A 15,369-nucleotide genomic window follows, 5' to 3' on the forward strand; every position below is an offset into this window, starting at 1 on the left:
GAAATTTAAACATTCCATTAAGAAAAAAAAAACTGCTGTAATTATTCTGCAACTATCACAGCCTATATTCTACAAAGTAAGTAGTTTATCTCCTGTATTTCTTTATGACTCAGTAATGCTTTATGTGAGTGATTCTCATTGTTGGTTATCACACATAACTTGCTTGTAAGATAGAAAATATATAGGAAATAGGAAAAATACAAATGGATAAAAGAATCAAAAAATGCAATTCTATTAACATTTATTTTTCTATAAGAGACAATTCATTATTTTTAGTTGCTTCAATAACATTATGGAGTTTTTTGTTTGTTTATTGGTAGGTGTTTTTTTTTTTTTTGCTTTGTTTTGTTTTGTTTAAGTTTCTCTGATTATTCAAGGAATTTTCAGGTACAGGACCATATACATTAAGAATAACTAAATTAATCCTGCCTGTATCTCACCTTGGCTACCATTTCTCCTCTCATTATGCAAGTACACCTGATCCTAAGTGATTTCTCTCACACCTTTTCTGTTGCTATTCTAGAGCTAAAAGATTCATTTTTGTTATAGATATGCTACAGCGCTAAATGGGCCCAGGGTTTTTTGTTTTGTTTTGTTTTTGCTTTGTTTTGTATTTTTCCTGTCACCACTATTCAGTCTCAGGAGAAAAAAAAACAAAAACAAAAAAACATCACCAAGAAAGCTACAAACACGAATAGGGGTGAATCCATTTGAAGGGCCTAATGGCTCAAGGATGAAAATCAGTTTCAACAACACAAATGCTACCTGGGAATCCGCTGAGGATTCCAGAAACCTTTTTTTTTTTTTTTTTTTTTTTGTAGTTATAGATGGACAGCATATCTTTATTTTATTTGTTTATTTTTATGTAGTGCTGAGGATCAAACCCAGTGTTTCACACATGCTAGGCAAGCACTCTGCCACTGAGCTACAGCCCCAGTCTTCCAGAAACCATTTTGTGTAATCTATAGATCCTTAAAATATTTAATAGCCAGAGATGGAACCTAAAAACTTTAGCAACTATGAAACCACTTTGTTATAACATTCTGCAAAGCAGGATTTTTTTCCATGCTATTTAATTGGTGTATTCTAGTTGTACACAATGGTGGGATTGTTACATATTTGTATATGAACACAATATAATAATATAATTTAGCAAATATTATTCCTCAGTATTTCCCCTTTCCCTCCCCCTGGTTCCTTTCCTATACTGATCTCCCTTTGATTTTCATGAGATCTCTCCACCCACCCACTTTTATTTTCCTTTTTCCTCTCTAGCTTCCACATAAGAAAGAAAATATATAACCCTTGACCTTCTGAATTCGGCTTATTTTGCTTAACATTACACTCTTAAGTACTATTCATGTTCCTACAAATGACATAATTTCCTTCTTCTTTATGGCTAAATAAAACTACGCTGTTTATAATATATACCACATTTTCTTTATCCTTTCATCCACTGATGGGTCACCTAGGCTTGTTGCATAGTTTGGCCATTGTGAATTGTGCTGCTATGAATATGGGTATGCATGTATTGCTTTAGTACACTGACTTTAACTCTTTAGGATAAATACGAAGGAGTGGTATAGCTGAGTCATATGGTGGTTCCATTCCTAGTCTTTGAGGAATCTCCATACTGATTTCTATAGTGATATACTAACTTAAAATCCCACCAACAGTGTAAAATTATTCCATTTTTCTTCACACCGTCTCTAGCATTTATTATTGTTTGCATTCTTGATGACTGCCATTCTGAATTGAGTGAGCTAAAATCTCAGTGTAGTACAAAGCAGGGCTTTAAAAAGTAAATTTAATACTTTCTTATCCTCATTTAAAGCATAAACCTTTAAAAGACTTACCTGTTGGACTATTTGATGGTATCCATTAAGTATAGCTTTCAACTGCCAACTGCATAGTAATCTAAAACTTTAACAAAACAAAATGGTTTTATTCATTGTTCAGAATTAAAATAAGAAAATTTATTTGTATGTTAACACAAACATGCACATATGATCAAAAAAATGACATAAACATAATTCTGACAAGTTAATAAAATTTTACCACTTATACTGTTGAAAGTCTTGTCTTCAAATTGTCAGTATTAATTTTACTTCGAAATATAAATAACCACAATCAATAAATGACAGGCAAACAGTACATCTTTTTAACTTTAAATTACCCAAAGCAAAGTTTACTATTGCACTCAATTCTTAAAGGTAGGTTAAATAAAACCAAAGGTTTTGAGTACATCAAAATTGTATTTAAAAAAACATATACAGCACTATATTCTTATTCAACTTCCAGATTAATGTAACCAAAAGAATACATACTTTGAACTGTATAAGTAGTGATAAGTTAAAATTCATCTATCTACTAGGCTTACCTCACCTGCAGGTAAGTAATTTCTCTAAGGAATTATATTAACTTGCCTTCAACTTTTAAATCCTGTAGGGACCCCATCTCCTTATGCAGAGCAGTTTATTCAACTGTCTATGGATAACATCCTCTCCAAGTATGCACTGGATTCCTTGCTACTACCTTGGTCACTTCATTAATTATCTTTTTACCTGTGATAGCCTTAACTTACTCTCTGCAAGTTTTTCTCCTTAATGAATTAAGTATATATCATCTTGAAAAAAATCATAGCTCTTCCTTAAATGCACATGCCTTCCCTTTTCCTTAAAGTAGTTTATATTTTCCATTCCCTTTCTACCCACTCATCCAGTCAAAACCCCAACAACCCAGTTTCTTCGACTGCACAAATCTATTCATATCTAACCTCATCTTTGCAACACTCAGCATGGCTAACCATTCCTTCTTTCAATCCCTATTTAAAACCTACTGTTCAAATTTTCCTCTTTTTTTGCCAATCCTAGTCTTATAAATTCTATAAATCCCTCCCTTAAGATCCCATCACTGGCCTTCTCTTTTCACCCCACAGACACAGAAACTAGAAAATCTATTAATACTGACGGCTTCAACTTCTATGCCAACTGTGATTTTCACATATAACTTCACTCCAAATCTCTCACTCAGATTCCACACCAATATACTACTACTACTTACTAAATAGCTACTTCTGATGTTTTACTCTCAATATATTCCTAAAAACAATCTCCCTTCCACTTTTCCATCTGTGATCTCTTCATAAGCTTAATAATCTGAGCCAAGAACTTGGAAAGTATCCTCTAATCTCTTTCCCTCTTACTGCCACTTCCAATCACAAAATCCTATCAAATCTACACATAAATATCTCTGGATTCCTCCACTCTACTCCAGAGATATTTAGGAGCAGAACTGAGATTTGTGACAATGCCTAAATACCTAGTCTCATCTTCTGACTAGTCGTCTGTACCACCTGTCCCTATTTATACATAATTTATAACAGAACTAAACTAGATTTTTGTCACATTATATTATTATATTACATATAAATACTCAGTCCAAAGTTGGGGGGAGGGATTTCTAATCCTTTTAAACTTCTATTCAGTTCTTATTAGGGAAGTATACACAATTATTGTTTACTGCTTTAAAAAAAATGTATTACCTCTGAAAAGCACTTAAGTAGCAAGGAAATTACTTACAAATGCCACTGGTTTCAAACAATCAGAAATGTTTTAGGTTTATTGATAGGATTCATTAATAAACATATTAGACAAAACTCTAGTCACCAGAATCAGTTTAAACACACTTGCCTATTCCACCAAGATACAAGCATGTCACTAAACATCACATCACCTTGCATTCTTCACTTGTAAATCTTCAGGCAACACTATTCTAAGGTGGAAGTCTTTCCCCTATAGAGAAAATGTAAAAAAAAAAAAAATCACTCAAAGTTTCATCTTTTACTTAATGCTAAGAGAAGTTAAACATAGAATCACAAAAAAGGCAGTATTTTCCAAAAGTTATCAAATTTACCCAAATTTTTTATACTTAAAAAATATAAGCAACGGAATACAGGATTTGGGGGGAAATATTTCATAAATGTATGTCAAAAACTTTGGAAATATTACAAAATCAAAATCATATATACTTGGACCTTGTTTTTAGATAAAGTAACTTATATACAAGAAATTCAACCTCAACACTGTTAGCAGACATATAAAGGAAATTTAAATGTTCTTAGGAAATAAACAAATTCCCTCAGGTTGCTCATGATTGCACTTACTTTCTAAATTTTCATAAATATATTACACAATTTAAATATTTCAACATAAAATACTTCCATAAACTGGAGTATATTTAATTTTTCCATACTAGTAAACCTTTAATAGATAAAAGCAGAAACATATTGTTTATTTTAATCTAAGTATTCACAAACTTACATATTTGAATATACAGAATTTTATTCAAGTTTCTTTTTAAGGAAAGGGAAGAGTGTTCTCTGGGAAATATATTCAGTTTTACTTTCTTTAGAAAGTGAATGGGTAAGCAGTTTAAACTTTATAACTTAAATAGGATAATACATGTGAAATTTGAGAAAAAAATAAGCAGAAAAAGACAAACAGAAATGTAATCTTTTGCTTCAACAGTATAAAATGAAAAGAGTAATAAAATTCTCAAAAAAAAAAAAGAAAAAACAATTACCATGTGGAATTTTAGCAGTCTCCCTCAAAGCAGATTCAAAAACAGAAGAACACAATTAAATGTACCCCATAACCTTTACTTTCATGGTAATATTACAGTTCTGACTTTCATTACATTTAAATGTCCTTTTGAAAAAATGAAACAAAATGTACTACTGACCTTTTCAAAGGTCAAGTAACAATAATTCACTATTTCATTAAAACACTAAAAGGTATTATGTAGCAACTTTAACCTAACTTTATAGACATCCCACACATAGGTGTAAGAACCTATGTTCACAATTCACAATTTACCTGAGGAACAGTATAAGAATAAAATTCCAAAGTTCCCTATTTGTGAAATCGAACTATTTTAGAGGTCAAATGACGTGTCACATACCACAATACTTTTCTGGTTCAAAAAAATGTCCAAATTTAGACTTTTTGTAGTTAAACCACCTGAAAAAATATTAACTCTTCCCCAAAAGCAGATTTTCCAAGCTTACGAGGAACAGAAGATTAATGTGAACACAAAAGTCAAAGAAACAGTCTTGTAGAGGAAATGATTTAAAAGCAGAAGACAGTAAAAAGGTAGGTAAAAAACACCTTTTGGAAACTGGGCATTAGGAAGAAAAAAAGACTGGAAAACTTAAGCTCTTATATGAGAAAAAAAGAACATAATACTCCCCTCAAAAGTTCCCCCCCAAAACCATCCATTAAACAAACTGCATTTTTTTCTTTACCAGTAAATAGTGTATTATTGAACTAGGAATTTTATAACTATTGTACATAGTCAAAATGTTTAACAAATAATGTTTCCATCAATCCTTTAAAGTTACCATGAAACAAAAGCAGAAAATGAAGATCAAACATTTCAGATGACAGACCCAGGAGAAAACCCAGACTAAGATCAGAAAGTGTTTTTTTCTTAAAGTAGGAATGAATGAGCTATTAAAATGGGAGAATAAATTTAAAAGTGTCCAAGGAAAAAAGTTAAATAAAAATTTCATAAGGAGTAAGAAAAAGCAAGAAAATTACCAAATGAGAAAAAAAATAAAGGCCATCAAAGAAAAAGGGTTGAAGATGAAATCAGGCAAAGAAAGTCCAAATGCATATAATTGGAAGACTTAGAGAAGAAGACAGGAGGAAAAAATATTTAAAATTATAATCCAAGTATACTTTCTGGAAATCCACATAACAAAAGCGACAACTAGACACAAGAAAAATGACTCAGAATGATCCACTCTGAGATATATCTTAATAAAGACTTTTAAAATAAGGAAAAAGTTCAGTCTTTCTAGGAAAAAGGTCAAAACACTTACATGGGCAACAAAATAAGATTGTTATCAGTCATCTCAAAGCAAGATTAAAAAAATTAAAAAGAATGAAACTAAAATTTTAAGAAACTAAAGTGTTTCTGCTTTTAGGCAGGATGAAGTAACGGAGGCGGGATTTACCTAGTCTACCTTAATTTAAAAACAGGACTAAAAATATGTAAATATGGTTTTCAGACATTAAACAATAGGCAGCACAGGACATTGTTCCTTGAAAGAAGAAAACAAATTAAAAATCCTTATAATTGGCCAGCCTTACTCCCTGAAAAATATTTAGGCCACAGGTAAGGATGAGGAAACAAACAGCTAAACAGCCTCCCTAATCTGAGAAGAGAGGTTAAGTTAGAGGAGGCCAAAGCATGTAGAATTCACAAGATAATTAAGTACCAACAAGAAGAGAGATGCAAAGAGAGGGACAAGCACACACAGAGAAAACTCCCATGTACTTCAGAGAATTTCTTATGTGGGAGACTTCAGCATTGATGTGAGAAAACCATTTAAACTGAGAACCATAAGAAAAGGTGATGTAAGTATTCTAGGAAATACTGTATAAGCAGAATATGCAGAAAGGTATTGCCTCACTGGCATAGCCAAATTAAACTAAATTCTGTTCTGGTTTTGCCTAAAAAAGCTTAAAAGCAAATCTTGAAAAGATTAAACTCTTTCCAAGTAATTTAACTGTAATGCACAACAAATCTCAAGAATATTTAGAAAACAAAAGCATCTAGCATGCACCAGGTAGATGTCATATCCGACACCAATTAAGATATATTAGGTATGCAAGGAAGAAAAAATAAGAACCATAATGAGGAGAAAAATCAAGAGAAGCAGACACAAAAATAGCACAGATGATAGAACTGGTCAAAAATAAAACAGTTTTATTTCATATGTTGAAGAAGAAAGAGGAAAGCATGATCACACTACATAGAGGCAGGAAAGATATAAAAAACCTGAATTAATGAAATGAAAAAATACAACATCTGAGATGAAAAATATGCAAAATGGTATAAACAGCACATGAAACCACGTAAAAGATATTAGTTTACTTGGAGACATAGCAACAAAATATATCCAAAATAAAACAGGAAGAGATGGAAGGGAAAAAAATGGGACCAGCCCCACTTGGAACTTAAAGTGGCTTAATAGGCACATAAGTATTGGAAGTCCCCAACACATGAGAGAGGAAGGAACAAATTTCTAAAGAAATAACAGCTAATGTTTTTTTTTCCAAATTAAATGAAAATATAAACTCACAGATCAAAGAAGTTCCATAAGCCATATTGGGAAAAAACAGAAAGAAAATTACATCAAGATACAACACAAATTAGCTGAAACCAGTGATAAAAATCAGAGGAAGACAAAATACAACAATAAATAGAGGACAAAGCTAAGAGCACAGACTTCTCATAGGAAGAGTGCAAGGCTTAGTGAAACATCTTTATAGTACCAAATCAAAAAAGAAAAAGAAAAAAAACCTGTTAACTAGATTCTACACCCAGTGAAATTATCTTATAAAGGCCAAATAATCACATTTTTCCACATAAAACAGCTAAAAGAATCCATCAGTAGCAGACATGTACTATCCTGAAATGTTAACAGAAGACCTTCAGGAACAAAGAAAATAAGATACAAATGTGAATATATAATAAAAAATACTAGATACAGCAAATATATAGGTAAAGATATAAGATCTTTTATTTAAAAAATATATTTTTAGAGGATAATGACTTAAAAAAAGGGGGAGGGACTGACTGTTGCAAAGCAATTTGAGCAATGAAATAGTATTAGTTTATAAACCAAAATATAAAATAAGTGCCCATAAATCATACTTGTGTAAATAAATAATTTAATGAATAAATAAGGGAGAATAAACAAATTTCCCATGCAGCATTTCAGATTAATCATAAAAGAGAAACTAATTCCCACTCTTTAAGCTGGGACTGCTTATAGTTACTTCTTTTCAGAGAGTATAATATTAAAAAGGGAGAAAACAGTGACTGCAGTGAAGAAGCCTGACAAATACTACATCAGCAAAATGATCAAGGCCAGGATCAATCATCATCAGTGATATTAATTGACTGTACCCTTAATAAAATGAAATGGTACTTTAACTCTGTGATCTTCCTCTTAAAAACCTATAACCCTAACTCAGGAGAAATATCAACCAAATTCCAATAAATGAATATCCTATGATAAATCTAACTTGTACTTCCTCAAAAAATCAAGCCATTTCATATTCATAAAAGAGTCAAGGTCATCAAGAACATGAAAAGCCTGAGGAAATGTCATAGCCAATAGAAGCCTAAGGAGATATGATAACTAAATGTAAGGTGGTATCTTAGGTGGGATCCCAGGAGAGGGGGAAAAAATTAGGTAAAGGTAAGGAAATCTTAATGAAGTATGAAATTAAATTAATAAATGTATAAATATTTTTAACATCAACCAAATCATTAATCATTAATTATAACAAACACACCATACTAATATGAAGATGTTAATAATAACAGAGGGCTGGGGATGTAGTTCAGGGATACAGCACTTGCCTAGCACACTCAATGCCCTGGGTTTGAGTTCCAGGACCAAAATAAAGAAATAATAGGAGAAACTATGTGGAAAAGGCAATGGGGATAGAAATGCAGTATCACCAGTTCAAGTCTCCTTTAAATCTAAAACTATTTTTAGTTTATTAATTAAAATAATCATCTAAACCAAAATTAATAACCACATTGGTTGGGCTGGGGATATAGCTCAGTTGGTAGAATGCTTGCCTTTTATGCACAAGGCCCTGGGTTCAATCCCTAGCAACACACACGCGCACACACACACACACACACAATAATCACATTGGTGGGATTATAAGAGAAAGTATGTGACAATAGCACAAGGACCAGCAGATAAGAAACGAAACTATACTGTCCTATGATACTGGGCTGGTGGTGTGGCTCAGTGGTAGAGTGCTTGCCTAGCACGTGTGAGACACTGGATTCGATTCTCAGCACTGCATATAAATAAATAAACAAAATAAAGGTCCATCAACAACTGAAAATATATATTTTTTAAAAAAGTACACTGTCACGAGATTCCTTAGGGAAGTGGTATACATGAAAGCAGATAGTGATAAATTAAAAGATGCATACTGTGAGCCCTAAAGAAAACACACACAAAGAATGAGGGATAAAATCATATAGCTAATAAATCAATTTTGCATATAAAATAGAATCCTAATATTACTTTAAGGTAGATCATGACAGTTTTAAGATATATACTATAAACTTTTAAGCAGCTACTTACAAAAACAAAAAACAAATACTTCTAGGCTTTGGTAAGTCCCCTGAAATTCTTGTGTTGGAAAGTTAATCCCCTAAATCATATATTAATAGCCTATGGGAGATAATTAACAATTACAAGAGGCCAAGAGAATTGAGCCCATATGATGCCATTAGTGACTTGATAAGAAGAGCAACAGAGACCCAAGCCAGCAATCTTGCTCTTCACACCATGTGAAGTTCTCTATCATGTAAAGATGCAACAAGTAGGCCTTAGCCAAAGGTGATAAGAGGCCAGCATCATGCTCCTGACTTCTCAGCCTCCAGAACTATTAGTTAAACAAACAGCATTCTTTATAAATTATCCAGTCTGCAGTACAAAGTTGTAGCAACAGAAAACAGTCTGACAAACATATAGTAAAAAAGCTAACAAAGGAGATGAAACAGAATCATAAAAAGAACGTGCATGTAAAATGTAAATGCAGAAAAATAAGGAATGTAAAATGCAGGAATATAAAAAAAATAAGGAATGTAAAATGCAGAAAAATAAGGAAAAAATAAAGAACACATTAGACAAAAAGAAAACAGCAAAACAGAATATTTAAATCCAACCATATCAAAAATCACATTAAATGTAAATGGTCTAAGCATGCCCAAGTAAAAGGCAATGATTGTTAGACTCCGTAAAAAAGCAAAGTCCAGAAAGAAACTCACTGTAAAGATCCAAATAAGTTTAAAGTATGGAAAGAGAAACTAAACCAAAGAAAGCTGGCATCACTATATTTGTATCAGAAAATACAGATTTCAAAGAAAAGATTATTAGGAATAAAAAGGGTCATTTCATAATTATAAAGAAATCAATTTTCCAAGAGTTTATGCCCCTAAAAGTTTATGTAAATAATAACAAAACTTCAAATTATGTGAAGGACAAACTAATAAAAATGAAAGCAGAAACTGAAAAACTGAACAGGAGAAGAAAAGTGAAGGTACTAAGAAACAAAACTGACAATAGTACACTTTTCTATTGTATGCATGTACAAATACATTACCAAGAAATCCCACTATTATGAATGATTATAATGTACCAATAAAAATTTTTAAAGTAAAATAAGAAAACTTACTAGTTGGAGATTTTAACACCCCCTCACTAACTGATAGAACAAGTAACACACAAAAATAAGGGTATAGAAAAACTCTAATAGTATTATAAATCAACTTGATCTAACTCATATTTATAGAAAACCCCATCCAATGGCAACATATTTTTTTTTTCAAGTATAAACAGAATATATACCAAAAGAGACAAGATTCTGGGCCATAAAATAAGTCTCAGTAAATTTAAGGGTTAAAATCATACAAGTTTGCTCTATAGCTAATACAATATTAAATTATAAGTCAATAACACAAAGGTATCTGAATAAACCTGTATCCAGATGCCCAGAGAAAAATAGATAAGGCACAAATTACCAATAGAAGGAAATAGAACAAAAAAGCATTTTAAAAAATATATCCATGAATTATCTGACGACTTCTACCTTTAGGAGTTGGTGCCTGATGTCATTCCTTTTGAATATGGACTGTACTTGAAGACTTGCTTCTAACAAATAGAATAAAATACAGGTAAAATCGTGTGACTTAAGAGGCTAAGGAAAAAAGATAATGTGCAGCTTTCTGCTTGTTCTTTTATCACTCACTCTGAGATGCTAGCTGTTATGCTGTGATGACAGTCAAGCAATATTATGCAGGTCCATGTGATGCGAACATGAGGCTCCCTGTCAAAAGCAGAAGACTCAAGCCACTAGCTGTATGTATGAATAATCTCGGAAGCAAATCCTCAAACTATTCAACCTTTGAATAATCAAAGTCATCATCTTGGCAAACAACTTTATTGCAAGTTCGTGACAGACTCAATCAAGATTTACCAATTAAATCGATCCCAAATTCATGATCCACTAAAACAGAGATGATTAGTGTTTGTAATTTTAAACCACTAAGGTTTGGAATCATCATACTGCAAAAGATAACCAATAAAAGAAGTATCATCACAGATGCTAAGGACAATAAGGGACTATTATAAAAAATTTTAAGCTCACAAATTTAAAAACCAAAATGAAATGAACAAATTCCTTGATGAACACAAACTACCAAAACTCATTCAAGAGATAAGAATCTAATAGTAGAAACTTTCACCAAAAATTTTTTAAAACTTTCTAGTAAACAACTCAGGGGTTCAAAGGAACTACAAATAGAAATTCCATAACTTATTAAAAAAAATGATGATGAGAAACACTACATGTCAGTATGTATAAGGACAACATCTACAAACTACTATACTGGATAAATGTTTGTGAGGGGTGTCCAGCACCTGGAGTGCCGATTTCTCCCAGGCTAGTGGCCAAGTAAAATAGGGCAACACGAAAATAGGAAGTTTATCTACATTGAACTCTTTTGTAGAGACTCTTTTGCTGACAGTCCTAAAATCAGCCATGGTGAAGATTTCTGGAGAAGCCCAGTTAAGATTTTTTTGTGTGTGTGGAGGAGGGGTGCCACTACAACATGACAAATTTAATTCAAGATTTTACATCAGAATAATGGGGAATGAAGGAAGTATAAAGTATGCAATTATACATACCATTAACAATATTTAAATATGGACTCTAGGTTAGAAAAGGTATTATACCATAATTAAATGTCCTGCTTTTAGTAAATGTACTATGGTTATGTATAAATGTATCCCTGTTTTTATGAAGTGTATGCTTAAGTATTTAGGGATAACAAGAGAGTGTGTCTATGGTTTAATTTCAAATGGTTCAGGAAAATAATGAGTACATATGCTCCCACAAACACATTCCACACTCAAGAATAAATCAAAGGGGGTCAAATGTAAACTGATGAATTTTAATAAATATACTAGAATTCTTTGGTCACCCTTGCTACTTCTCTATAAATATGAAATATGCAGAAAACATTTTTAGACAAATAATGTTTAGATTGATATAAACAAGCTGCTTAAACTGGGAGCTTTGGCCCACACCTTTAACTCCAGCTATTCAGAAGGCTGAGACAAAAGGATTGCAAGTTCAAGATCACTTAGGCAATTTAGGAGGACTCTGTTTCAAAATAAAATTTAAAAAGGGCTAGGGAATGTAGCTCAGTGGTGAAGTGCAGGCCTAGCATGCAAGAGACCCTGGATTCAATCCCCAGTAGTCCTAAGTAAAAAAAATATATATATATATATGAAAGCTATTTAAGGAAGGTACAAATTAGAATTGTAACTTTGGGCAAAGGTCATTAAAAATTTCATCCAATTCTGATAGCTGCAACTTTTCTAAAGGATGTTAGCAGATGCAGACACATATATAAAGTATTTCCCTCAAAAACTGCCTAAAACTAGGTGTAACAGGATTCCTTTAAAAAAATAATAATAACTTAATGCTACTTTTTCAACTTTTCTAACCACTGTATGAAATCAAGTAGTATTTTTTTAACTAGGTAATTCAACAATTGAGGAAGGAACGGTAGGTTTTTCTTCCATATGTAATAATGAATTTTAATCTTTACTTTCTGTGATGGTCACATGAATTAGAAAGTAAATATAATCTTTCACTAATCACAGAACATTCTGATTAATTTCATCTTCTGAAACTCCTTGGGACAATTTTCATTTAGCAAGTGGATTTGATAATGCACTTAATATTTTTGAGACATAAAGTAATTGCTAAGATATCATCCCTCTCCTTAAACAGTTACGTATGCTGTGCTGGCTGGGAGGAGTGAAGGGGACAGGAATGAGTGTCATGTTCAGAGAGGAAAAGTCCATACTCAAAATCCTAACCTAAGATATCTTCCTACAACGTGAAAGGAAAATATCCGGGATTGGATCAGCCTGAGTTTAAGGGAAGGTGATGCAAGATTGTGGACAAGTTTTTCAACTTGTCTCCCCTGATCTGATTTCCTCAACTATCAAAACCAGAATATTTTTCTGCCACAGGGCTGAGGCTTGAGATACTATGCCTGGAAAACACTCTACAAACTTCAAGACCTTGCACGTGTTACTAGTGTAATGAACTCCGTATGAGAATGCTATCGGTACAGGTAATTAATTCCGTTGTTATTAAGATTTCCTACAAAACCTCGCAACTAGAGGTGCTCAGGTTCCCCGGATTCGGCAGAGGAACAAACTGAGGTTCCCCCCCCCCAAAGCAACACAAATAGCGGGGGCTTGCGGGTGACCAGCACCGAACCGAAGGGGGACGCCGCCTGGCGAAGGAAGGCGGCGAGAGTCCGGCTTCAGGGAGCCGCTGTCCCCCCAGCGTCTGGGACCCGTCCCGCGCTGTCCCGCTGCATCCCCTCCGGTCCGGGTCGCTAACGCCCGCCCGTCGCAGACTCCGGAGCCCGGGACGCCACGCTGGAGGCTCTTTTAGCGAGAGTGCAACAACTGGGCGAGTACCTGAGCCGAAATGAATCCCTCATACACAGTTTTCGCCCGGTTCTGGGGCAGAAACAGCGGGAACTGGCGCAACAGAGTCCCCTCCGTTCCCGCCATTGCGCCACAACGCCGAGCATGCGCAGTTCCGCCGGCGCCCGCTGGCCCCGGTCCCCGCAGCCAGTTTGGCGGGAAGAGCTGGGCTTCAAGGGCGGAAGTGAGCATCCAGGCCCCTGAGCCCCATCTGAGCGCCTGGAAGAAGGCTCTCAGGCCGCAGGTCCGGCCGCTGGGGATCCTTCTAGTCTTGATTGTTCAAAGAAGCTTTTGGTGATTTTATTTGCTTTTATTGAAAGACTGCTACAACTTCTGGGTTGCATTTCCTCCAGCACTGATGGATTTTACAGCCTGCATGTTGGACCAGTTAATGCACTCCCCTTCTTCGCTGTTGTTCTCATTCAAGAGTGTCACCTATATGCCCTCAGCATGCACTATCACTTATTCTGTATATAATAATCAATATATTATAATACATTCAAAATATCACGTACATTGCAGTATAGTTCTATGCTTTACCATTTTTAATCAGATATTATATTTGAGAGACACATATAAATTGCTGAAAATTCGAGTCGACCTCTATCCAACTCAGGTTTTGGTGTACTACAAATGCAAACACATAAGCCAAAACATAAAGAAGTTTGCTGATAGATTAGATAAACTTAATTTTTCTCTGACAGCCCTTCCTATAGGTTTTTGTTGTTGTTGTTTTGTTTTGTTTTTTGTTTTGTTTTGATTTTTTTCCTAACTCAGGAATGGGATCTATTCCTTTTTACTAAGGGCTGATTAAATAAGAAACTTATTAATATTTACCATATAGCTATTTGATATTCCTATTAGTAGTCAATGCATCACATTTTCGAATCCTGCTGTGTGTCAAACATCATTATAATATGCCAATGGTTGTGCAAAGATAAATAAAATACACCCCTTCCATCTGTACTGCCCTCAAATGAAATTGGACTTTGGAAGATTCTTTTTCATTTTTAGTACCTCAACCCTCACCACCACCAGGCTTCCCTGATGGAAATTCTACCCTTTATTCAACGTCATTCTCAAATGCCACCTCTTTTTGGAACTCTTTCTTATCTTCTGAAAGGTATTGCTCTATATATGTGTTAGGTCCTTAGGCCAAAGTAACTCCATTTTGAAAATCAGCATCTGCCCACCCAGGCATGACTTTTGCTTAGGCCCACCCCAAGAGAGTCCCTAACTGCAGAAACCACAGCAAAGATGCAAAATAATAATCACGGGATCAGATGGTTATTTTTTAACTACTCTATTGTACATTACTATGTAGTTAAGTTTTTCCAGCAGGTTGCTGCGCCTTGCAGAAGGGCAGTCTGGCAGATATTCTGTCAATAAACCTTTGCTAGAACTCAGAGATGTGCCTCTCATAGATATTTGCGCAGCTACCCTAACAATATGGTTTCTTTCTTAGTCCCTGATGATCGTATTTCTTGTATTACAAACTTTATCAATAGGAAATGCTCATTTACAAATTCAACTACCATAAATAGTGATTTGACTATATTTTGCTTAAGAACTAACATGATATCTAGTAAATTTTCTGGGAATTTCTGAGTTGAATAAGTTAATTGTGAGGATTCAGAGGCAAAGACCCAATGTTTTTTGGCAATTATCTACATTGAAAAGAGTGAGATGTAAGATTACAGGGAAAAGATTGCTTTCTAGAAGGTTGCCTCTCACCATACACCAAAATC

The 15,369-nt window shown here is 33.9% G+C and overlaps 1 protein-coding gene across 2 annotated transcripts in view; it reads right to left on the bottom strand.

The window, feature by feature from the left end:
- Fancl (FA complementation group L) overlaps positions 1–13,715 on the bottom strand; it is a 64,468-nt gene extending 50,753 nt beyond the window's left edge. For both annotated transcript variants that reach the window (XM_071601591.1, XM_027934461.2), the window contains exons 1-3: positions 13,613–13,715; positions 3,736–3,794; positions 1,857–1,917 (exon numbers count right to left, since the gene is read on the bottom strand). In XM_071601591.1, coding sequence (XP_071457692.1) covers positions 1,857–1,917; positions 3,736–3,794; positions 13,613–13,708 — 216 coding nt within the window. In that variant the 5' untranslated portion in view covers positions 13,709–13,715. The remainder of the gene's footprint in view (positions 1–1,856; positions 1,918–3,735; positions 3,795–13,612) is intronic.
- Between the last annotated feature and the right edge of the window lie 1,654 nt (positions 13,716–15,369).

This window comes from Marmota flaviventris, chromosome 14 (genome assembly GCF_047511675.1).
Source record: "Marmota flaviventris isolate mMarFla1 chromosome 14, mMarFla1.hap1, whole genome shotgun sequence".
NCBI classification, from domain to species: Eukaryota; Metazoa; Chordata; class Mammalia; order Rodentia; family Sciuridae; genus Marmota; species Marmota flaviventris.